At 43.6% G+C, this 25556-nt stretch overlaps 1 protein-coding gene across 2 annotated transcripts in view; it reads right to left on the bottom strand.

Moving 5' to 3' along the window:
* CEP170B (centrosomal protein 170B) overlaps positions 1–25556 on the bottom strand; it is an 80649-nt gene that overhangs the window by 39458 nt on the left and 15635 nt on the right. The window contains exons 2-5 of one of the 2 annotated variants that reach the window (XM_029912104.1): positions 20602–20691; positions 17571–17649; positions 12688–12746; positions 11146–11284 (exon numbers count right to left, since the gene is read on the bottom strand). In XM_029912104.1, coding sequence (XP_029767964.1) covers positions 11146–11284; positions 12688–12746; positions 17571–17649; positions 20602–20691 — 367 coding nt within the window. Of the gene's footprint in view, positions 1–11145; positions 11299–12687; positions 12747–17570; positions 17650–20601; positions 20692–25556 lie in introns of those variants that run through there. The other variant, XM_029912103.1, reaches the window with a different exon arrangement.

Genomic DNA, 25556 nt, shown 5'->3' with positions numbered 1-25556 from the left:
GATAGATCAATCACTACCCGCCGATCCAGCAGGTAGTGTAGACATACCCTCAGACGCATTATGGGCTGAGCACACTATACACCAAACTTCACTCCCTTACTCACTATCCAATGAAAAGCTGGATTGGCATTTATGAATTACAGAAGATGACTCTCAGGTTGATACATAAATATTGTCATGAGCAAATCTGCACAACCTTGTTACGAGCCTGCAGAATGATTAATTGCCTCTATAACCAGGGCCCCATTGCACTGGCCATCTGCCCTCCTGCCACACACATGCACACACAAAGGAGAGAGATGGTCCCTGCCCCAAAGAGTGAAAGAAACCTAGAGTTCTAGAGTTGCTGGATAACACCATGTAACCCATATGATGCAAAGTACAACTCACACAGTTGCTTGGTAGCCACTTAGCCTTGATCCTGCAGTAACCTCTACTCAGGCAGACGTCTCCTGTGTTGGGATTCAATGAAGCGCTATGCTATTTCAGGGATTCACTCACACAGATCTCAGTGCAATGTCAGGTCTTTGTTATTAGAAAATGATGGCTAATGGAACTGATCAAAAAGTTTCATTCAAAAACACTGTCAAAAAACCCAAACATTTGCATGAACATAACCAGACTTTCTAGAAATGTTCTATATTCCCCCCACCCCCCCACCCCACCATGGGAAACGGTTACCATTTATTGTTTATCACTCGTTTTCTGGAAGGTGTCTTGGCAATGCCAGTTTTGATTGGTCAGCTGAATCACATGGTGCGAATTCCCCATGAAAGTTAATTAAGATCAGGGTCCTAGGTATTCAGGGCATTTCTTCACACATGTTTGTAAAACATTTAGCTGATTAGGGCCTCTGGATGCTACTGTAATGTAAAGAGTAAAGATTATACCCCCCTGCCCCCCGAGCTTGCCTGAGACAAGGTTTTCTTTGTTTATTTAAAGAGGCAAGTAAAATAGCTTTCATTTGTCATTCTCAGCATGGTGGGGACCAAGAGTGGATGGCACACTTGGGCTAGCAGATGGTCATAGCAATTTCGCAAGCATGCATATCTGTACTCTTGAGCCCCTCATACCTATGCATTAGATGCCTCCAGCAATGGCAGCTATCAGCATGTCCATTATTGGACATATTTTAAATCCTGACTTCTTCTATGGCATCATATTCAAGTTACGGCTGCCTAGACAGCGGTTACTTGACTTGTGCTTTAAAACCACACACTGAGCTGTTGAAAGGAATCGTCAGATTGCCCCAGCACTGATCTATCTTGCCAGCTTAGTGTGGAAAGGGTGGAAATTAGTTCTTATTGCTATGGCAGCAATAGGATATACAGTTAAAAAGTATGTCTGAAGGAAGAGTTAACCCCTCCCCCAAACCTAACAACCACCGCTTGGAATATTTTAGAAGAAATCCGATTGAGAAACTAATAAATCCGGAATGCTGGCTTTGAAAATGACAGTCCAAATATAGTAATTTTGTTTTAAAAATACAGCATTTACTGACCACAGGCCCTTCCCAAGGGCTTTTCTTCATGTACGGAAATTATAAACATATTGTCTCTCATAGGACTACAGATCAAGTGAGGTTGAAAACTTATTTTATGTACGTTCACCTCACAGCATTTAAAAGAAAGCTACATTCATAGTGCTCCTGTGGTCTTTTAAAATTCAAAGGAGGAAGATTTCTCATCATGAATAAATTGTAATTGCTAAGCGATAGGTATCACAAATAGGGACTGGCAAACCATTTCAAAAAGGAGTAAGAACTGACCAAAACCTTTAAGAACATAAGAACGGCCATACTGGGTTAGACCAGTGGTCTATGTAGCTCAGTAACCTGTCTTCCGACAGTAGCTGATGCCAGGTGCTTCGGAGGAAATGAACAGAACAGGTAATCATCAAGTGATCCATCCTGTGTTGCCCATTCTGGCAAACAGAGGCTAGGGACACTTCAGAGCATAGTTTTCAATCTCTGCCCATCCTGGCTAATAGCCACTGATGGACCTATCTTCCAAGAACTTATCTAGTTATTTTTTGAACCCAGTTATAAGTCTTGGCCTTCACAACATTCTCCAGCAAAGAGTTCCACAAGTTGATTGTGCGCTGTGTGAAGAAATACTTCCTTTTGTTTGTTTTAAACCTGTTGCCTATTAATTTCATTTGGTGACCCCTAGTTCTTGTGTGATGAGAAGGAGTAAATAACACTTTCTTATTTACTTAGTCCACACCAGTCATGATTTTATAGACCTCTATCACATCCCCCTTAGTCGTCTCTTAGTTCTGACAGAATTGCAGGGTCTCAATGTGTGGATGAGACAATGGTGTATGGAGCAGGGGTTCAGATTTATTATGAACTGGGGAACCTTTTGGGAAAGAGGGAGCCTATACAGGAAGGATGGGCTCCAGCCAAACCAAAATGGAACCGGATTTCTATCACATAAAAATTAAAAAGGTCATACAGCAGTTTTTAAACTAAGGGCTGGGGGAAGGCCGACAGGTGAAGAGGAGCATGTGGTTCGGACAGGGACATCCCTTAGGGGAGGATTTGGTTGAAACTATAGTAAAGAACAGAATTATCAGACACATCGATTAACATGATCTGTTGGGGAAGGGTCAATGTGGCTTTTGTAAAGAGAAATCATGCCTCACCAATCTACTAGAATTCTTTGACGGGTGAACAAGTATATGGACAAGGGGGATCCAGTGGATATAGAGTGATGTGCTGGCTGCTGCTTCCCGCAGCCCCCATTGGCCTGGCACGGCGAACCGCGGCCAGTGGGAGCTGCGATCGGCCTAACCTGCGGACACTGCAGGTAAACAAACCGGCCCAGCCCGCCAGCGGATTTCCCTGATGGGCCGCGTGCCAAAGGTTGCTGATCCCTGTTCTAAACTATATTTCACTGGATTTAATACTTGGTCTTGTCACGCATGCTTAACCTGGGCCATTTCAGAAAGCCTTTGACAGAGTCCCTCACAAAAGGCTCTTGAGGAAAGTAAGCAGTCATGGGATAAGAAGGAAGGCCCTCTCATGGGTCAGTAACTGGTTAAAAGACAGGAAGCAAAGGGTAGGAATAAAGGGTCAGTTTTTAAACTGGAGAGAGGTAAAATAGTGGTGTCCCCCATGGGTCTGTACAAGGGCAAGTACTGTTCAACATATTCATATATGATCCGGAAAAAGGTGTAAACAGTGAGATGGCAAAATTTGCAGATGATACAAAACTACTCAAGGTAGTTAAGTCCAAAGCAGACTGCAGAGAGTTACAAAGGGATCTCACAAAACTGGGGGATCGGGCAACAAAATGGAAGACGAAATTCAATGTTGATAAATGCAAAGTAATGCACATTGGAAAACATAATCCCAAGTATATATACAAAATGATGGGGTCTAATTTATCTGTTACCACTCAAGAAAGGGATCAAAGAGTCACTATGGATAGTTCTCTGAAAACTTCCACTCAATGTGCAGCAGCAGTCAAAAAAGCTGAAAGAATGTTAGGAACCATGAGGAAAGGGATAGATAATAAGACAGAAAATATCATCGTGCCACTATTTTCATGGTATGCTCACATCATGGTATGCTCACATCTTGAATACTGTGTGCAGTTCTGGTTGCCCCATCTCAAAAAAGATATATTAGAATTGGAAAAGGTACAGAGCAGGGCAACAAAAATGATTAAGGGTATGGAACAGCTTGCATGTTAGAAGAGATTAAAAAGCCTGGGACTTTTCAGCTTGGAAAAGAGATGGCTAAGGGGGGGATATGATAGATATCTGAATGGTGTGGAGAAAGTAACTAAGGAAGTGTTATTTACTCTTTCACATAACACAAAAATCAGGGGTCACCCAATGAAATGAATAGGCAGCAGATTTAAAACAAACAAAAGGAAGTACTTCTTCACATAACACACAGTCAACTGTGGAACTCATTGCCAGGAGATGTTGTGAAGGCCAAAACTATAAGAGGGTTCAAAAAAGAATTAGATAAGTTCCTGGAGGGTAGGTCCATCAATAGCTATTAGCCAAGGTGGTCAGGAATGCAACCCCACGTTCTGAGAGTCACTAAACCTCTGATCACCAGAAGCTGGGCATGGATGATAGAGGATGGATCACTTGATGATTGCCTGTTCGGTTCATTCCCTCTGAAGCAGCTGGCATTGGCCACTGTCGTAAGACAGGATACTGGGCTAGATGGACCATTGGTCTGATCCAGTATGGCCGTTCATATGTATCTGTGAAGACAGAATGAAAAGTGGGGGTAAAAAGCCAAAAAAAAAAAAAAAAGAAAACAAAAATTGACTAGCAGGATCCTCAGCCCCTCTTTCCAGCTGCTTTATGCTGCTCCAGCAGCCCTAGAGGGGCAGCTGGGTATTCCCCTTGTGTAGGGGATCCATGGGTGACAAACATGGCACAATGCCCAGTGTAAGGAACATATCAAAGCTGGAAAAGGCATGGTCAGAGTGCATTGCTCTGGGTGGCCATTCCAGCCAGCACTCATCAGAGCAGCCTAAAGTCTGCTCTACCTTACACTGCCAGGATTGAAAGCCAATTAATGCCCTCCACCTCCTAGGGGGCACTGAACAGTGCACAGAGTCTGCCTACATGGCTTTGATGGCAAGACCAGATTGTACGTGGTATGTTAAAAAGTATCAGTATTTTAAGATTAAAGATTTGGGGGTGGGGGAGGAGTAAAAAAGTCCATTTGTTTTGGGGTTAATCTGCTGTCCCTGATCATCCTAAGGATAAGGGAATAAATTACAACTTCATTCCACTCAACTTCCAAGAAGAATGCAAAGGGCACAGCTAGAAGGGGAGGGGGAGGTGACTGCATTTCTCTCTTTTTATGTCTGGCTAAAATATTGTAGGAACCATTAATTTTCCATCACATTTTAGCTTCTAAATTAAACCCGATTTTAAATAAGCAATTATATTAAGTGAGTGGAGCTTGCTAACTTTCAACTCTAACCCAAAGGGCCAGATACTCGGCTGATGTAAATCTGCATAGGTCCACTGACTTCAGCAGAGCTACACTGGTTTACACCAACTGAGGATCTGGCCCCAAAAGGAGAATTTCTTACATTCTGTGGGGAATTATGGATTATAAGATTTTGCCCGCCCTATTATACACACCAACCACCTTAGACACAAGTCGCCTTAAATCCACAGCTTTTCGGCTTTTTTCCCCACAGGGCTGTTGGGAAATGCACAGAAACATGGGAACTGCCCAAACTGCTGGTGCCATGAGGAGCATAAATGAAAAATAACTACTCAGTCATTTAAATCATATACAGTCAGTCTAATTGATAGCAGCTCATTACCACCCCTCCCAATGTCATGCCAATCTGTCCAGATGATGCCAATTCATTCAAACATATTTCTTGGCTCAGAAATTCAGGTAGAAAGTCTGAAAACTATTCTTGTAGATGACAGAACTAGATACATGTTGAATTATTGGTGACAGTGGCATGCAGAGAAGGCTACTGATGTGCATGTGTTCTGTTCAGCAATTTACTCCTGTAATAGGGGGATGAGTAGTCTTTTTAAGAAAGTGATAAGGCAACAAGGGTCAGGACCAAAAATGCCGTCCACCTGAACAAGGAAAAGAAGAAACGATGCATTAATGAGGCCACTCTGACAGCTTCCTGGGAGAAAGCTCTCACGTTACACACGCGGGGTTCCATTTCTTTGATAATATAACTGATGGGGTTCCTGGCAGCCTCCTGGTTTAGTGCCAAAGGCTGGTACTTACCCAGTAGCCCAAATAAGGTTAAAATTACAAAGGGAAAAGAGACAATAATGATAAATTCCTTTGCTGACGAGAGCATACCCAGTTTTTGAAGCTTGCTATTCACAACCAAAGCATCAGAAATCTACACTGCCTCAATCAAGCTTTTTTTGATTAATTATTAATAGCACAACTGCCATCTTCAGAAGATGTAGTATAGCAGGCTCCTTAAGGAGTAGGCCTTGGGTGTGGGGGAGAGGGAAAAGATCCAATTTTAATATTTTAAGTCAAGTAATTCCTAAAACCTCTATCATTTTTTCTAATAGTAGACTACAATTTAGCTGGGGGGAAAAACTAAAGAAATCCTTGGCAATTTTGATCTGTAAGGTTTTTTTTTAAGTGGGGTAAACCTATACCATGGTCTCTTGTAACTGATGTGAGTATACATTAATATTGGAGGTTTTTGCATTGCAATGGCCAAACTTATTTGTATCAATTATTTAGTCGGTATTTGATGTGCTGTAGGTTCCTCAAACTGGATCAGATGAGATATAGGCTAGGTCTACACTACAGCGGGGGTTCGACCTAAGATACGCAACTTCAGCTACGTGAATACCGTAGCTGAAGTTGCGTATTTTAGGTCGGCTTACCTGGCGGTGAGGACGGGGGAAAGTCGACCGCTGCCGCGCTGCCGCCGACTCCGCTGCCGTCTCTTGCCGCGGTGGATTTCCGGAGTCGACGGCAGAGCGATCAGGGATCGATTTTATCGCGTCTTCACTAGACGCGATAAGTCGATCCCAGAAAACCGATTGCCTGCCGCCGGACCCTCCGGTAAGTGTAGACAAGCCCTTAGATAGTTGCATATCTAAGGGCTGGTCCACACTAACCCCCCAGTTCGAATTAAGATACGCAACTTCAGCTACGTGAATAACGTAGCTGAAGTCGAAGTATCTTAGTTCGAACTACAAGGTACTTACCGCGGGTCCACACGCGGCAGGCAGGCTCCCCCGTCGACTACGCGTACTCCTCTCATGGAGCAGGAGTACCGGTGTCGCCAGCGAGCACTTCCGGGATAGATTTATTGCATCTAGACAAGACGCGATAAATCGATCCCAGAAGATCGATTGCTTACCGCCGAACCCGGAGGTAAGTATAGATGTACCCTAAGATGGTGATTTCTCCTATCCTCTAATGCAACTGTTACCATGACCTCAGGGTGAAAGTAGCCAAAGGGCTAAACCCACCACTACACAAGCAGCAACAGTTCCCACTGACTCCACGTGAGCTGCACCAGCTTGCTCCAGTGACGGATTTGGCCCCAAGACTTGAAAGCTGACCATTTCATTTACAGTACGCCACAATTTAACTACACAGAACTGTTAGAAGCAAGCACTCCAGCAAATCAGTTACAAATGTTATAGTTCCTCATCCTCAATAGTAGGTTTAAACTTTTATCAATATTATTATCTGTATTACGGTAGCACCTTGAGACCCAGTAGAGATCAGAGCCCCATTGTTCTAGGCGCTGTTCAAACAGGGGATAAGAGACAGCCCCTTTCCCGAAGAGCTTCCAATCTAGACAGAGAAGACAGACACAAAAGAAGTATTATCCCCATTTTACAGATGGGAAATGGAGGCCCAAATGACTAGTCCAAGGGAACTCTGTGTCAGAGGCAGAAACTGAAGCCAGATCTCCAGAGTCCCAATCTAGTGCCTCAAGCACAAGACCTTCTGTCCTCTCCAGCACACAGCAGTATAGTTAACCAATGGTCACTTGTATGCAGACCGTTTCACAGAATCCTAAGGAAATTAAAAATCATGGCCCTGTTTCCAAAGGTGCCAATTTCAAATGGGAGCTCTGGGCATGCCACGCTTCTGAAAATCAAGCCATCAGTGTTTATTTTGATCTGCCAACACTGTAAGGTTCGGGATACTAAAGGATTTAAAAAAAACAATGCACCACACTGTTTTTAAGCTACAACAATAGTGTGTTCAAATAGCAACACTCTAGACTGCACAAGGATTGCAGGATGCTGATGTACACATCATCCCTTGTATGACCAATCTATAATTATGCACAGAGACCACAGGAGTTGTCATGTCAAAACCTACCTATGGTCCATCTAGCCCAATATGCCATGGCCAACGGCAAGGGCTCCAGAGACAGTCTTCAAATCTGCATAATGCAAAGTAATTGTGCAACACCATCTACGCGGGGAGTTATGTCTCCCTAATCCAGCCAGGGATCAGCTTATCCCATAAAGCATGAGAACTAATACTGCTTATTTTTAACACTAGCTAGTCAACCTGTGGCTGCTTTTCTTATTCATTAGAATTTCTAATCCTCAATTAATTTAAGCTACTTGCCTCAATAACATCCTATAGGAGCAAGCTCCAATGGTTGATCATATGTTGCACTTTAAAGGCAATACACTTAAAAAAGGCACAAGGATTCTTTTTTTAATAGTATAAAGATTTATTGGGTATTATGGGAAAGAACAAACAGAAAAGCACAGTTGAGACCCCTCTTTCCGATTCATTGTTTTCAATGTCATCCCCCATTCCTAACCTGCTCTAGCATTTTTTTTAAACCTCCCCTCCTATAAAAGCCCTGCCTCTTTGCTCCCTTTCCTCCCAGTGGAACTATAATACAGATTTTTAAAGGCCATTGTCACCACAGATCGTGCTTTAATTTGCTACAAGCAAATTACTAAATACCTACAGGCTTAGCAGAACGGCTCTCTCTCCAAAGCCTCTTTCCCACTGCCACTAAGTAAACCCACTTGCTGGAAAGATATTAATGGCAGTAAGAACGTGATGATTTTAAACCACTGCCAATCCTCCAAAAACACAGAGTAAAACTGCATGTGTAACTGAAGACAAAGTGAATGAGTCAAACTCTGATGCAGGCTAAGTATGAGCTCTGCTAGTTCATCTTCCAAAGGGTTGGGGGCCTGATCCAAAGCCCATCGAGCTCTTTCCATTGACTTCGGTGGGCTGTGGGTGAGGTCCACTGGGTCCCATCCTGCGAAGTGCTGAGTGCCTCCTTCGAAATACTCAGCACCCTCAACTCCCACTTCCTTCAATGGGCTTAGCAGCAGCTCAGCACTTTGCAGATGACACTCAGCCTCTTGCCAGACTGGACACTGAGCAGTGGGAGCGAGCAACACAATCCTTAAAATTCACCCCTCCTAGGCAATCTGAATCATTATGGATTCGCCTAAGTTTTGTTCCTGTAAGTGAAAATTAAATATGGGTTAGCAAGAGTTACACACCGGGAAAGTAGGTCACCTTGCTCGAGGTATCGCATTAGATGCTGCATTTGCAGATATTTCCAAATATCAACTGCCTACCTTACATGGGTTCAATCGGAAAACCATACAAAAAAGCCCTGCATACTTTGCAAGGTGACAAGTGATCAAAAGAACCAAAGTAGGAGAGCGCCTGCATACTCCCTGCCAAGATGTCAGCCAGTAAGTGACAAATGTAAATTAACTACATTTGGAGCTTACAAATTGGATATTTGCAACTCGTTTCAAGAATCTGGCTCATGTCACACTAGGGCTAGACAGTTTTCCCCAAGGCTGAGATAAAGTTCACCTGCTTTCACTCTCCTCTGTGTCACAGCTAATCACAGCCAAGCCCATCCCTCTAACTGAGCGCTTGTGAACAATTCTCGAGGAGGCAAGGCGGAATGTGCCACGTCTGCTGTATTCACTACAAGTAAGAGTGACACCGGGACACATGGAAAGCGCTGGGGAAAAGGTTTCTGCAGGGCAGAGAATGAGTCAGGAGCAGGAACGTATGTGTGCTTTCACACACAGCAGGAGTGAAGAAGAGGGGAAAATACAGAGGAGAAATGCTATGCTGCTTTAATACACTCTCCCAGCTTAGTGGGATTTTCACAAGGGCAATACACAATATGGAAGATTAAGGTCAACACATTCAGTCTGGCGAGGACTAGTGACAGATCCACCAAGTATCTAAATAGACAGATGCTTCTACAAAGATTTTGTACCAAATCCACACACCCCTCTCCTGCAACCCAGGCACTGACTCTCCTCCCTTAACCACACAATGCTCCCCCAGCCTCTCCCCTCTTGCCACCTACCTCTCCTTCCTTTGCAGGTCTATGGGGCCCATTCAGTATGTCTGACAGCCTCTCTGCTAGGCCACAGGTTATTGCTTACTTCAACTTTCCTGGCACTTTGGGGCTTTTAGAATGCATGGCAGGCAACAAGCCACCAGAGTGCATTACACTGATTGTTGCTCATCTCACACCTCTGAAGCTCCGAAGGTAAGCGATGCACTTTGGGCACCACTAAAGGGGATGCATCACGAGTCTGATGAAGGTAAAGTAAATGGAGAGAGGCTGCTATGTCTGTTAACACCGTAGGGGTAGGGAAGAAGCAGGAGGCATCTTGGTTGGGATTAGACACGAGGAAGAAGAGCACAGAAGTGGGGTGGGCAGGAACAACAGACAAAGGGAGTGGGGGAGAAGGTATTAGAAAGGGCTCAGCTGAACTGAAACGGTTCACTATGGTCCTTATTTCAGAGTGGTAGCCGTGTTAGTCTGTATCAGCAAAAAGAACGAGGAGTACTTGTGGCACCTTAGAGACTAACAAATTTATTTCGGCATAAGCTTTCGTAGGCTAAAACCCACTTCATCGGATGCATGCAGTGGAAAATATAGTAGGAAGATATATATGCACAGAGAACATGAAAAAATGGGAGTGCCATACCAACTCTAACGAGACTAATCAATAAATAATAATAATAGCCCACCTTAATTGATTAGTCTCGTTAGAGTTGGTATGGCAACACCCATTTTTTTCATGTTCTCTGTGCATTTGTTAGTCTCTAAGGTGCCACAAGTACTCCTCATTCGTTATGATCCTTATGTTTCCTGCAGCAATCCACCCATCCCGAAATACAACAGAGGTCAATCCCCCCATCACGTTAGGAAGTGCAGTTACTTAAGACCATGAAGGGCTTTTGCAGTGAATTCAATACTGCCGCCATCCCCTGCATGTTGGCGCCCATCCATGGAAGCCTTGCATTTTCCAAGCTGAGTCACTCGCACCATTCGTGCACCAGTTCCCGGGTAAGAAATTAAAAATAAACCAGACAGGTGCCAAGAATTAGCCAGACCTGCTCTGTCCACATCCCACTGCAAATACCATTGCAATAGCACAGCTCTCTTGTAAGGTCAGACTGGCAAATTTCTCCTGAAGACTGCATCAGAGAAAGCCAGGCTCATTGTCTGAAACAAGAATACTTAAATGAGAAGTTTAGAAAGAGGACCTCTGTAATTGCTTCTAAAAGTAGCCTGCTTTACTGGAGTTCTATTCTGAATCAGCAAAGAAATCAAGATGCATTGTAAGTGACTGTTTTGAACCTTGACTAACTGGTTTCTGAGCAAGTACCTGTAATTGCTTTCTTCTCTCCCCTCTCCAGTTTTGCTTGCGGGGATTCGGTATAACCACCATGTTCCACCGGCTGCTCCACCCTTTTCATCACGGTGCCCTTGAAACTCATCTGAAGTTGGCTAGTATACTTTTCGTGCTGCAGACACAGAAGCAAAAATGCGGACAAGGCTATGCGGTGCCATACAACAGGCAATGAAAAGAGCAAACCAGCTCCCCATGTGATCATAGAAGAACAAATATCGTGGCTGTGCTCGAGAACAAGAACAAAAGACATGCCTGAACAAAGGCTATGGAGTTATATAAATACCAGCTGAGAAGCTTTCAAATACCTCATTTAGAAGGATAGTAAGTGACATTGCCCCAAGAAACATCTCATTAGGAGACGCTTTAAAAAAAATAACCAAAGGACAGTTAGAATGAACGCCCCTTCCATTCAGGATTCAAATACTGAACCCCCTCACCGCTCTTTAGTCTCACAACAGCATGATGAAGTCTTCCAAACCCATCCTTTTATCTACCTTCTCTTAAGGCTTCAGTGACACCTCAACATATTTTATCATTAATTGTCTCACATCTGGACGGAAGGCTCGGAAAGCTATATTGCATAAAGTTAAGTTCCCCTTAACGCTGGGCAGTGTTCAATGATCTAACTGGATCTACAGAAAAGGGTGTTTCCATAAAAATCAGGTCTGAGTAAGTTCAATGAATGATTCACCCAGTCCTACCCTCCTACACAAGTAGACTTAAATATGGAACCTGGGGTGTGAGACTATAACTGTCAATTGAAGGTTGACATTTGGTATTGGTATTTCTTGTTTTAAATGCTGTGTAGCGTTGCTGTGAGCTGTGAAATATCTATGGCATTCCACCCCAGAGGGGACTGACTTTCTGTCATGGGTGAAGTGAGTCTGGTATGTTCTGTATCTGATCCTGCAGCTCATGCTTAGGGGAGCCATTTCATTGAAGTAAGTGAAACTGCTCTATAAGGAAAGTCATAAGGAATAGCTAGGATCTTTGGAGAGAAAAAGAGGCTATTGAAATTGAGATTGTTACTGAGAGTAAATTGAGCAAACGTTGGCTCATTGGAGGAAGCATTAAGGGGCTGACATAAGCCACAGCACCCAGAGAAAGGTATTCACCCTTCACTGCTTAATTTCTAGGAGGACATTGATTTCCTGCTGAAGAAAAGTTGAATGTGCTGAGAGTTCATCTCTATACACTAAAGCTTTAGTGCCCTTTGTTTAGCAGGCAGTCATGAAATCATAAATAATTTCAGTTAGATGCTAGTGTTGGGAAAGGACAGAGTAGATCTGGGCTAGCTGGGAGATACCTCTATCCTCAAGGTGAGGTCCTCCCAAGCACATACTGAAGGGAAACCTTAAGTTGTGGTTTTTTCCACAATTCATTATCAAAGCTGTCACCGGTGTGCTGAAAAATGTAGGATGTTGTTTAAGAACATGCTGTAGGGTTTTGCTGTTTAATGCTGTCATCGCTTCACAAGTACCAGTATCTCCATACAAAAATAACATAAGTGCTTACCTTTAATGCTTCCTCTGGTACTTTGTGTTGAATTTGTTCCAAGACATACATGTTAGAATGTACGGCGCTTGTTAAGGAAGCAGGGAAGGAATTAAATACACAGTGATACTGTAACTGAAACAGATGTGAGTATACAACAGGAAAAGCCTAAAAGGAAAAAATTGATGAAGAAACTGAAAGTAGTCGTCACTCTACCAGAACTAAACAGCCCAACATAATTATTGCCTTAAAACAACAGTGTGTATATTTTGCAACATATATATCAATTTCTATAGGCTATATTTAGCCTTTAGGCACAGCACTGTGTGATACACAGCTGGACTGGACCGGGGGAGCCGTGGGAAGGAATTCAGAGCCATGACTGTTCACTCACAGATCCTCCTGCCCTTCCCTCTCAATGCCCAAGCCATAACTGGAATAGTCCCATATGGTTGTGCAAGAGGAGGATGGGTAGTTTTAGTTCCCTGCATAGCCACATAGGACCACGGCACAATCCTGCTCTGCACTAACAAGTTTTTGGTCAGTATTAGCTTCTTGTGTGGAGAGTAACTTGGGGGGTGAATTGCTATAACCTCTCAAAAAGGGCAATATTCATGTGTTTGGGCTCAGATAGTTTCTGCTGCACAGAAAATGTATAAAGGAAACATTCAGTAATGTTGTCAAAAGCAGCCCTTTAAAGATTACACAGAGCAGAGGGGGGAAAAAAACAGGGTGGGAAATGTTAAACTAAAAATAGACACAAGTGGCATGAGCATAGCAGGGAAACCTCACGAGCCTGTGAGTGCCACTCTCAATGGAAAAAGAGCTGCACACCCTTATGCAACAGAGCTCAGCTGACTCATAGCATAGAAAAGATGCTGCCTTCGGTATAGGGCTGAACAAGAGAGGCACAGAAAGCACTCTTTAAAATGTCATGGCAAAGAATGGGCAGAAATCATATTTGGTGCAGTTTGTACTTAATGATGACTGACCCTGCAGCCCTCACTCTCGAAAGTCTTCCCATTGAGGGGCAACATACAGATGCCTGGTCATTTGCAATATTTCATTTCTACAGGAATAGCCACAAGTAAAGGCTGCATGATTAGGCCCTTGGACTATGACGTACAATGCCCAGAGCTACTGGAAAAGTTTAGATCTGTATCACAGTCATTACAATCTACCTGCACTCTAGCCATTGGCTTAATACCTTGGATGCATTCAAGTTTACAATAGTCTTCTTCGGGTTTCTGTATATATCAAATCAGAGATCCCAAGAGGCGATATTGGAGTATTATTAATAATATGCCAACATATTAGCCATACAAGTCTCCATTCAGCAAGGCACTTGAACACATGCCTCACCTTAAGTACGCAAGAAGTCCTGTTGATGTCACTCGCACGCTCAAGATGGGGCACATGTGTAAGCACCTTGCTGGATCAGTGCCTTATACTGCAGTACGGAGACCTCCACCAGGTTGAGGCCCCATACACTGTACAAACATCTAGTCATTGACAGGTCCCTGCAGCCTTACAGCCTAAAAGACAAGATGTGACAGATGGATGGAACAAACCAGTAGGCGGGTTGGAAGGGGGAGGCTGAAAATATCAAAGATCAAAGGATGTTTCAGCACAGACTGGTTGTCTACACATTTCATAACCAAACAGTAGTCACATGTCCAGGGCCTGGCCTCCCTCACCAAGGTGCAGTTTGTAGCTGCAAAATGAATAGATGTGTCCACATATTTAGTGCCAGCAGCAATTTGCAGGAGCTAGACATTTAACTACTAAGGTTAGCATGCACAAGTCACCTGCAGGCAAATCAACACAGGTGCATTTTTGGCAGACAAGTTTTTCCTGCAAATAACGGGATGGGCCTCAGTATAGCAGAAAATCTGTACTGTGCAGAGGTAAAAAAATAAAATCCTAGGAGGATGTTGCGCAAGCCCTCTCTCGCGCACACAGACACACACACACACACACGTAAAATATACATAATTTCATGTCTGCTCCCAGACTGGTGCCTAGTCAAGTGTAACATCCAGGGCTCCATTAAAAAAAAAAAAAACTCTACTCATAGACTTTAAGGTCAGAAAGGACCATTATGATCATCTAGTCTGACCTCCTGCATATTGCAGGCCAGAGAACCTCACCCATCCACTCCTGTAATAGACCCATAACCTCTGGCTGAGTCACTGAAGTCCTCAAATCATGATTTAAAGACTTCAAGTTACAGAGAATCCACCACTTACTCTAGTTTAAACCTGCAAGTGACCCATGCCCCATGCTGCCAACCTGACCCATGGGAAAATTCCTTCCTGCCCCCAAATATTGTGATCGGTTAGACTCTGAGCATGTGGGCAAGACCCACCAGCCAGACACTTTGGGAAAGAATTCTCTGTAGTAACTCAGAGCCTTCCCCATCTAGTGGCCTGTAGCGGGGTGGTTACCCCGCTCCTGCCCTGAAGGGCTTAAAACAGCCCTGGGGGAAGGTTGTGGCTGGGAGCTCTTAAGCTGGGCTGATTGGGAAGCAGCTGCAGCTGGGCCACACCCCAATCAGGCCTCAGCTGGCCCTATATAAAAAGGCTGTGTGCCAGAGGCCAAGAGTCTCTCTCTGCACTTGGAGAGAGAAGGACCTGGCTGCAGGGAGCTTGAGACAGGGTACCTGAGTGGAGCAGGGCTGGGGAAAGGCTGAGGAGTTGGGGAGCTCCAGCCTGGAAAGCCCCAGGCTGCGGCCTAGCATTGGGCCAAGGGGTACTGGGGGTTGCAGAGGGCAGCCCAGAGGTAGACCAAGGCAGCAGGTCCAAACCCTCCTTGCCAGTGATGAGTAGGCTGATACTGCAGTCTGCCCCAGGCGTGGGGCTAGACGATGACTGGCAGTAGCCTGATACTGAGGCAAGGTAGGGATAGTGGGTGGGGGTTCCCCTGGGAGGGGAGACCCTAGTACTAAGGGGTGTACTGCCAGGGGGCAGCACCCAGAGAAAGGGGCACCGGGGTCCTGGGAGGGACACAGGGCCAGAGGACAGGCGGATCACCAGCCTGCAGAGGGTGCTCTGACGGCTGGATCGAGCTAATTCCCAGAGTCACCAGCAGGAGGCGCCGCAGGAGTGAGTCTGCTCCTCTACATGGCCCATCACCGGCCACTGGAGATATTTGCTTCTAGCAGTCGTAGATTGGATATATGCCATTGTAGCCAGTCTCATTATCCCACCCCCTCCATAAACTTATCAATCTCAGTCTTGAAGCCAGTTAGGTTTTTTGCCCCCACTGCTCCCCTTGGAAGGCAGTTCCAAAACTTCACTGCTCTGATGGTGAGAAACCTTCAACTAATTCCAAGCATAAACTTGTTGATGGCCAGTTTGTATCCATTTGTTCTTGTGGCCACATTGGTGCTTAACTTAAATAACTCCTCTCCCTCCCTGGTATTTATTCCTTTGATATTTTAATAGAGGGCAACCATACCTCCCCTCAGCCTTCATTTGATTCGGCTAAACAAGCCAAGCTCTTTGAGTCTCCTTTCATAAGGTAGGTTTTCCATTTCTCGGCTCATCCTAGTAGCCTTTCTCTGCACCATTTCCAGTTTGAATTCATCTTTCTTAAACATGGGAGACCAGAACTGCACACAGTATTCCAGATGAGGTCTCACCAGCTCCTTGTATAATGGTATTAACACTTCCGGGTCTCTACTGGAAATATGCCTGATGCATCCTAGGACTTTTTCATGGCCGCATCACATTGGCGACTCTCAGATATCCTGTGATCAATCAATACACCCAGGTCTTTCTTCTCCTCTGTCTCTTCCAATTGATAAGTCCCCAGTTTATAGCAAAAATTCTTGTTGTTGGTCCCAAAGTGCATGACCTTGCACTTTCCACTATTAAATTTCATCCTATTTCTATTACTCCAGTTTTCAAGGTCATCCAGATCTTCTTGTATGATATTCTGGTCTTCATCTGTATTGGAGGAACTTTGTGTCTTCTGCAAATTTTATTAGCACTTTTTGTGCCAAGGTCATTAATAAAAATGTTAAATAAGATTGGTCCCAAGACCAATCCCTGAAGTACTCCACTAGTAACCTCCCTCCAGCCTGACAGTTCATCTTTCAGTATGACCCTTTGTAGTTGCTTGCCCCTTTTACCAGTTCCTTATTCACCTTTCAGTTCTCATATTAATCCCCATCTTCTCCAATTTAACTAATTATTTCCCCTGTGGAACTGTATCAAATGCCTTACTGAAATCCAGGTAGATTAGATCTACTGCATTTCCATTGTCTAAAGTATCAGTTATCGTCTCAAAGAAGATTAGTTAGTCTGGCATGAGCTATCTTTTGTAAAATCATGTTGTATTTTATCCCAATTACTGTTCACCTATACGTCCTTAACTACTTTCTCTTTCAAAATTTGTTCCATACAATTGAGGTCAAATTTACAGGCCTGCAGTTTCTAACATCACTTTTTTCTCCTTTCTTAAATATAGGAACTAATATTAGCAATTCTCCAGTCATAAGGTATGCTCCTCCCACCCACCCCCCCAGTTTACAGATACATTAAAAATCCTTGCTATTGGACTTGCAATTTCATGTGCCAGTTCCTTTAATATTCTTGGATGGAGATTATTTAGTCCCATTAAGATGAGAGGTAGAGATGGCACCCATGATGAATGCAGCTACTGCCAACATAAGGCCTGCTCCAAAGCCCACTGAAATCAAAGGGAGTTGATATTTGCACGCTTTGGATCAAGCCCACAGTGCAGAAATTCTAAGCTGATGAGCCATCCAGAGGCTCTGAAAGGCAATATCAACACACTTAGTCATTAGCCATAATTAAGGGTATTTAACCCTCAACATAACAACAGAGAACTTAAAAACAAAAATAGTGTGTAATGCTCTGCTCAGGCAATAAGGATATCGTAGCCAAAGCGAATCACGTCGTTCAGTTTTAGTGTGATGTATTTCTGGTCAGGAATCCGGACGTCGTTCACAAAAGTCTGCAAGACAGAAGCATAAACCCTCTTTTGATGAAAGGCATAATGCAGGGGTAAGCAACCTATGGCACGCGTGCCGAAGGCAGCACGCGAGCTGATTTTCAGTGGCACTCACACTGCCTGGGTCCTGGCCACCGGTCCGGGGGGCTCTGCATTTTAATTTAATTTTACATGAAGCTTCTTAAACATTTTTAAAACTTTGTTTACTTTATATACAACAATAGTTTAGTTATATAATATAGACTTATAGAAAGAGACCTTCTAAAAATGTTAAAATGTATGACTGGCAGGCGAAACCTTAAATCAGAGTGAATAAATGAAGACTCGGCACACCACTTCTGAAAGGTTGCCGACCCCGGCATAATGTTTACATATTTAGCCAAGCAACCCAATGGAACACACGTATAAACTCTGAAAACACCTAGCTCCACCTAAAAACCAGTGAAAACAAAATATAGTTTGACAATCGTTAGAACTAGTCATATTCTATGTACTGGATTTAATTTTCTTTAGCTATTACAGTAACACCCACATGCCCCCATGGAGAGGAGTACTACACCATGCTAGGCTCTGCACATGTGCATACTATGAGACAGGTCTGTGCCTCAAAAAGCTTACAATTTAAATAAACTGGAGAGACCAGGGATGGGGGGCAGGCATGAAAGGAAGCATCATCATTATTTGTATTGAAGTGATACCTAAGGCCACATTGTGCTTGATGCTGTACAAACACAGAACTAAAAGATACCCCCCCTCCCCTAAAGAGCTTACAAGCTAATTATTCCCTTTTTACGGATGGGGAACTGAAGACCAGAGAGATTAAGAGATTTGCCCAAGGTCACATAAGAAGTGTGCGGCAGAGCTGGAAATTGACTCCAGGCCTCCTAATAGAAAAGAAATGAATCCACATGTGAGAATCAGGCAATTGTGTGCAAGTGCTTTTGGTATGTCCAGTTCAAAAATAAAAAGAGATCGCAAACAAATGCTGGCATGCTGCTGTGGGCTAGGCACACAGCTGCACTTAGATCAGAAGATGGGCACGGGCAAACATTGGGAATTATCACATGCTCGGAGGTGGAATTCTATATCGATAGGAAATGAGCAGCAGCTGCCAGTTGTCGGGTTTTCAGAGCTGCAATGCAATTCCTTCCCTGGGTGGATAAGAGCGAAGTCACTGCTTGCAAAACACAACAAAAAACTGACTCTCTCAAAAATGACTTTGAAGAAACAGGTTTACAAAGGAAAATGAGCAAATATGCCTTCAGTGCTGGGGCATAACTTTCCCCTCCTAATCCTTTCACAATGGCCCAGGTTAAGCATGCGTGACAAGACCAAGTATTAAATCCAGTGAAATATAGTTTAGAACAGGGATCAGCAACCTTTGACACGCGGCCCATCAGGAAAATCCGCTGGCGGGCTGGGCCGGTTTGTTTACCTGCATTGTCCGCAGGTTAGGCCGATCGCAGCTCCCACTGGCCGTGGTTCGCCGTGCCAGGCCAATGGGGGCTGCGGGAAGCATCAGCCAGCACATCCCTCGGCCCGCGCTGCTTCCCGCAGTCCCCATTGGCCTGGCACAGCGAACCCCCGGGGGGGGGGGGGAAGAGGGGTGTCTCCCCTTACAGAGTACAAATGTCCCAACGCAGAGCTTACCTCTTCTAATGAATGCTGGTTTGTTATATTTACTACTACTAATTATTAATATTTATTTAAAGCAAGAGCACAGCAGCCTGCATCATCTCTGCCGTCACCTATCAGTCCCTTTCAGCTGTTGCTGCTGCTTTGCCACAGCGACTTACCTGCCTCAAGTTCTGAGCTAGTGAGCCATCTACAGTAGTTGTGTAACAAAATAATAATACTTAGCACTTCTACAGAGCTTTCCATTTTCAAATCACCTCACCAACAATTACTTACCCTTCACACAACACCTCTGAGAGGTACATAACGACGGATGATCATGCACATTCCGTAGAGGACAACACTGGCAGAGAGTCCAAGGCCTGGTCTACATACAGTTTTTGTACCAGTGTACTATTTAAGGGGAATGATTTTTTTAAAACCAAAATAGTTATAGTAGTACAACCCCTAATGTGGACATAGTTATAAAGGTATCTTATACGGATACAGTGTATTCTCCTTTCTCTACAGAAATAGCTATACCAGTATAAAGCACCTTTATACCAATATAACTGTATCCACAGTAGGGGGCAGTACTGCTTTAACTACGCCGCTTTAGCTAAAGCAGTACAACTCGTGTGTGTAGACAAGCCCTAAGTGACTTGCCTGAAGCCACCCAGTGAGTCGGTGCCAGAGCAGAGATTAAGACTCAAGAGTGCATCTCCCAGCTCTATGCTGAATTCATTAGGCCACGCTGCCCTTCAATCTTAATAACAGAAACAGGGTGGGAGGGGGGCTAGTCTCATTATTTAAAAGACAATTTTTAAATGGTTTATCTCAGAGAAATTAAATGGCATTCCATACTGTACATCATTAATTAGTAAGACAGTTGGCTTGTCGCAAGGTCACCCTGCTTAGCATGAACAGCTGACAGAAGAATCTTTACTAGTTTTGCAGTTTTATAGAGCCAGTCAGAAAATTTCAATGCAAAACAGAGACAAAATTTCAACCCATTTCCAACTAGCTCTACAAATTTATTAACAACTGATGAGTTCAGTTGGGTTGAGGGGGGCAGAGGGGTGGGGAGAGAGGAAGCACCAAAATAAAGGAAAATAACTTCAATGGATGTGTGTTTATCTTCTAGTTAAACAACTCATTACTCAAACCAGCCATGCACACACTTATGCAGGTGTTAGGGTTCACTCACATGAGTAAGTCCCATTGACTCAAAATGGGTCTACTTGCGCAAGTAAAGTTAAGTATGCTCATAAATGTTGTACGATTAGGACCTAGACATACATAGTATATACGTTTTAGCCAGCTGAAGAATTTACAACTTACCCCATTTAAGCTCCCAAGATCCTTCACCCTGTGCTCATCTTTGTCCTTGTCATAGTTGATTACAGCATGCTGCTTATCCACACTGCGGGACTGGGAACAAAGGCATAATGAATTTGAGACTGGCCAGACACAAGAGGTTATCAAAACAAAATGGTGATATTAGGCTCACCTGGTATGGGGGTGGGTGGAAGATTACATATTATTAATTACTTTATTATGTAAGAATTCTGTTCTGGAAATACCTACACATGGGTAACTTTATTCAAACGAATAGTCCCACTGACTCCACATGATGTTACTTGCACTCAGTACATTTAATCTTCAAAATGCATGAATTAACTACAGGTAAAATAAACTGTGTCTGTGTTCAATTTTTTACATGATCTTTATAGTTTTGAAAAAATTAAATGAGGTCACAGAAACTCTCTGCTCTATATTTAGGGTTATTTTCAATTTCCCAATATGACCTGAATTCTAACTGGAAAAACTAGACCAGTCAATGAAAAGCACATCAATATAAACCTCTGTCGTATCTCTGGGTATCTGCAAAAATGAACAAAGCACCAAAGTAAGGAGGCAAAGCTACACTTTTACTGAATATCTATCAATCAGCTATTGGAAGAGAGGAGTTGCTCCCCTTCTCCAGGTATAGACACACTGGCTTCCACAACACTATTCTAAAAATGGCTCTACCAACTTGCTTTTAAGCAAAGAGAGGCCAGCACTGTTTCATGAGAATTCCAGAATTAAAACAAAAGAATGGCTTTTTTGTGACAAATATTGTAACAGTTTCCTAGAATTTTTTCTCCCTTGCTGATGTCAAACATGTTGATAATGTTCCTAGCAGCAGATAAATCCTCAGCTTTTTCTTCTTTTTTCCAGACTAAGTTTCAACCATGGAAATGTGTCCTCCAGAATGACCCCAATTGGTTGATTGGAAACAAACATATATTCAATTTGGAGGTTCTATTTATAGATCATGGGATATCCTACATCATTTGCAACCTGCTGCAGAAAGCAGAAGTTATTGCTTAGATACGGGGGGGACAGGTTTGTCTCAGGGTACATCACTAATATTGTGGTATCTCATGAAATAAAAAATCTCTAAGTAAAGTGGGTCACCATTGAATGTAAATACAGTCAGTTCCAAATGAAAAATGATCCTTATTGCTGAGGAAATTCTAACTGCCATGCCATCCAATAAGTGTCATTACTCTAGAAGTCGAGCCAGGAAGTTACCATGATAATTAAGGCTGTACAACAGTTTCCATGATATGAACATGTCTTCTGGACAACTGATATTGCACGCAGAGAAGTAACATTCAAGAGCACCCGCCAGACTCCAACACATTTATGGCAAGCCCCTACTAACACCATCACCTTCTAGCTCTCATATAGGGCCTTTTCCATCACTCTATCTCAAAGTACTTCACAATCATTAACATATTAATCCTCACAACACCTCTGAGGGAGGGCTGCACTATTATCTCCATTGTACAGATGAGGCACAGAGAGGCTAAGTGACTTGCTCAGGGTCATACAGGAAGTCTGTGGCAAAGCAGGGAATTGAACCCCACTCTCAAGTCTTAGGGCTGGTCTATACTTAGCCGCTAGTTCGGCGGCTGGAAATCGAACTTCCTGGTTCGATTTATCGCGTCTGGTCTGGACGCGATAAATCGAACCAGGAAGTGCTCGCCGTCGACTGCGGTACTCCAGCTCAACGAGAGGAGTACTGCGGAGTCGACGGGGAGCCTGCCTGCCGCGTGTGGACCGCGTCTGAACCGCGGTAAGTTCGAAGTAAGGTATGTCGAATTCAGCTACGTTATTCACGTAGCTGAATTTGTGTACCTTACTTCGACTTGGGGGGTAAGTGTAGACCAAGCCTTAGGCTTTTGCCCTAGCCATTGGACCACGTAGTGTGTGACAAAGACCCGAGATGAGAGATGGACGGACACAGACATGACACACAGGGCTACTCACACAGGAAGTGAAATATGTTCATTTTTATTTTTTATTTGTATTGCAGTAGCACCTAGGAGCCCCAGTCATGGGCCAGGACCCCATCTTGCTGGGTGCTGTACAAACAGAACAACAACAAAATGGTCCCTGCCTCAAAGAGGTTGAGGGCTTCATCCCTTTATTGTAAGTCATTCTTTCTGTAACCTCGGTTTCATGGCTCTCTACCTCTGATGTAAATAACTTGCAATGACAGAAGAGAGTCCCGCCAAATGTATATGGAATGTGGGCAACTTTGGGCCTATAACAAGGGACCATCTGAGAGGGCTGCACGTGCCTCAGGACCATGAGTGCCTTTGAAACAGACTTCATCTCCCTCCACAAGCTGTCACTCAAGCCGCCCTGCCCTCACGGACAATACAATCTCTTATGTGGTTTCACAATGCCAAAAGACGGCCCAACGGTGCAAGCAGGATATACCGCTGTCGTAATGGGAGACGACCAAGGAACCTGCCCTTCAAGATGTCGAGTGCTCACTACCCATTAGGTTGCCTTCACTAGGATTTAAAGGTTCGTAGCTGTTGGAAGGCATTGGCTAACAGGTCCTCCTATTCTCGTGTGGCAAGTCAGGGAAGCAGATGCTAAGCTGGTCCAGCTGAAGCCTAGTGGCAACCCAATCTTCTTAGCACTTGTTAAAAGTCTACACTGACTTGGCTAGACTTTAGTTTTAGGACATTAACTCATCTTCTAACAGCAACACGCCCTTGAATCCTAGTCAAGACAAACCCGCTGCCATCGATGGAAGCCGTGGGCGCTCAGCACCGTGCAGAACTGGACCAGGAAGGAGAACGATGGGCCAAAATCAAGACGTAGGTAAAAGCTTTACTACTGCTCTGAGTTATTGCCTCACTCTGGAAGAGCCCCTCTGATACAGGTTCTTGGCTGGACCATTCATCCTGAAAGGTCTCGTACCAGCCACAGGACACACAGAAGCAGATCAGCGATGTTCTGGCTGGATGACCCAGCAGCTAACACGACCAGGAACTCCCTGGTTCCTGAGCTAGCTGACGCTTGGGGCATCACAGTCATCACTGGTGTCTGCAGAAATGGAGAACTCTGGGCACAATGCTTGTTAATAAACATTTATGGTAGAGCCAGCTGGCACTTACGGTGTGCCACACAGAAATTAACATAGCAAACGTGTGATGATTCCCCCTCCCCCCCTCAAAAAAAAAAAAAGATTTATGCAAAACAGACTCTCTGTTGCACCAGGTTATAGAGGTCCTGATTCTCTCTTGCACCAAGATACAGTCCGAATGGGGACATAGGGAGTGTGGACATCAGGGGTTTGGTTACGTTTCCCTGATTCTCAAGCTTCCCTGGCTATGGCCTTGATGTACATTAGTGTAGCCTTGAGGCTACTGGAACTTATGACAGCTGGGTACAGTCCCCTAGGGCCCATGTGCTAGCTGAGAATTGCCAACTCCTACACCAAGAGGGGGTAGGTTGGTGCAGGAGCTGACTCTGCTGACTTAGAACCAAGAAATCTTCTCCATGGAAGAATTTTCAGCTGTAGCCAAATTGCATCTTCCTTGTACCACACTGGTGACGCAAAAGGACCAGAAATAGGGTGAAGAATCTGGCCCACAGTCTTGAAACTACTTGGCAGCATCCCTTTAAAGAAAGCATTAAAAAAAAGTTCATATTTTAACTGTTATACAACTAACACTGATGCAAAATGCTGTGCTCTCCTGCAGAAAAGAGAATTTTATTGCTTTCAGTTGTGTCAACAAACGCACACCATAAGAATCAGCAACAGGAGCTCCTGAGGGCTTGTCTACATGGAAACTAGAAGCAAAATAATTAAAATGAGTTGTAATCTCACACCTTTAGTTATTTCCATGCAAATCTGCCCAAGCTCACTCTTATTTGGGAGCAGAAGTGGCCTATGATGACATCCCTTAAGTTTAAGGGAAATAGCTCTCACTTTCAGTGTAACAGTAACCTCAAGGGCTGCAGGCTGATCAACCTTTGTTCTTCCGGTTTGGAGCAGAATGCTTCATATCCTACTCATGAACAAAAGGGACTTTGATCAGCTTCAAGATTGTTAAACTAGAGCCTGATCCAACTCCTACTGAAGTCGGAATCTTCTCAACGAACTCACTGGGAGTTAGTCAATAGTTCATGGATTAGGGACCCAATCTTTTGGGGTTCCACAGGCTTCTGTATAGATTATTTAGGTTAATCTTTCTATCTACCCAATGGGACTCAGTGCTCAGTCTAGAAGATACCATCAGAGATGCTTAGTTTTGCAGTTTTCAAACTGTGGATTTGTGTCTCCAGAGGTAACATGCTTGTTAACAGCAAAAATGTTTTAAAATAAATAAATAAATAATATATAGAGGTGAGAAATAACAGACCTCAACTCTATTGTCCCTCTGCAAATTTGTGTAGACAGAGTCAATCCCTTACCTCAATCTAAAAGTGCAAAGTTTCAAAAAGTTCAATGAATAGAAGATTGTTGGGGATGGAATAGATCTGGACAAGGAGAAGACGACTGGAGAGAAATGTGAGAAGTGACGGACATATGCTTGTTTTGTTAAAATATTATATGTTTGCTGTTGAAGAAAAAAATCCAGAATACTTAACGTTGTTTTAGTTAAATAAAACAATTTAAATGTCTGTCTGGTGATGTTCTCCTCCTAATACAGCATGGCAAGAAAATCCTCCAAATATTAATGATTAACCTGTTGAATTGGAGATAGTTCACCTCCCAGTGACTTCAGAAATATCTGCTTCAATTACCTTTGGTAGATGAAATAACAAAACAATCATTCATTTTCTGATATAGCTGTAAAACGAATCTGAAAAGTTTTCAAAATAAATCACTGTTTAAAAATGTATAGTGTGTTCCTTCTAAAAATGAAACCTAAATCCATCTCTGAGTTGTGAAGAATATGTATTAAGGTTATAACCACCAACAAGAATGCACTTTTATG

The sequence above is a fragment of the Terrapene carolina genome, unplaced genomic scaffold (genome assembly GCF_002925995.2).
Source record: "Terrapene carolina triunguis isolate 2854851 unplaced genomic scaffold, T_m_triunguis-2.0 Scaffold189, whole genome shotgun sequence".
Classification (NCBI taxonomy): domain Eukaryota; kingdom Metazoa; phylum Chordata; order Testudines; family Emydidae; genus Terrapene; species Terrapene triunguis.
The sequence above is the reverse complement of the archived record's forward strand: the minus strand, read 5'-3'. Positions and strand labels throughout refer to the sequence as shown.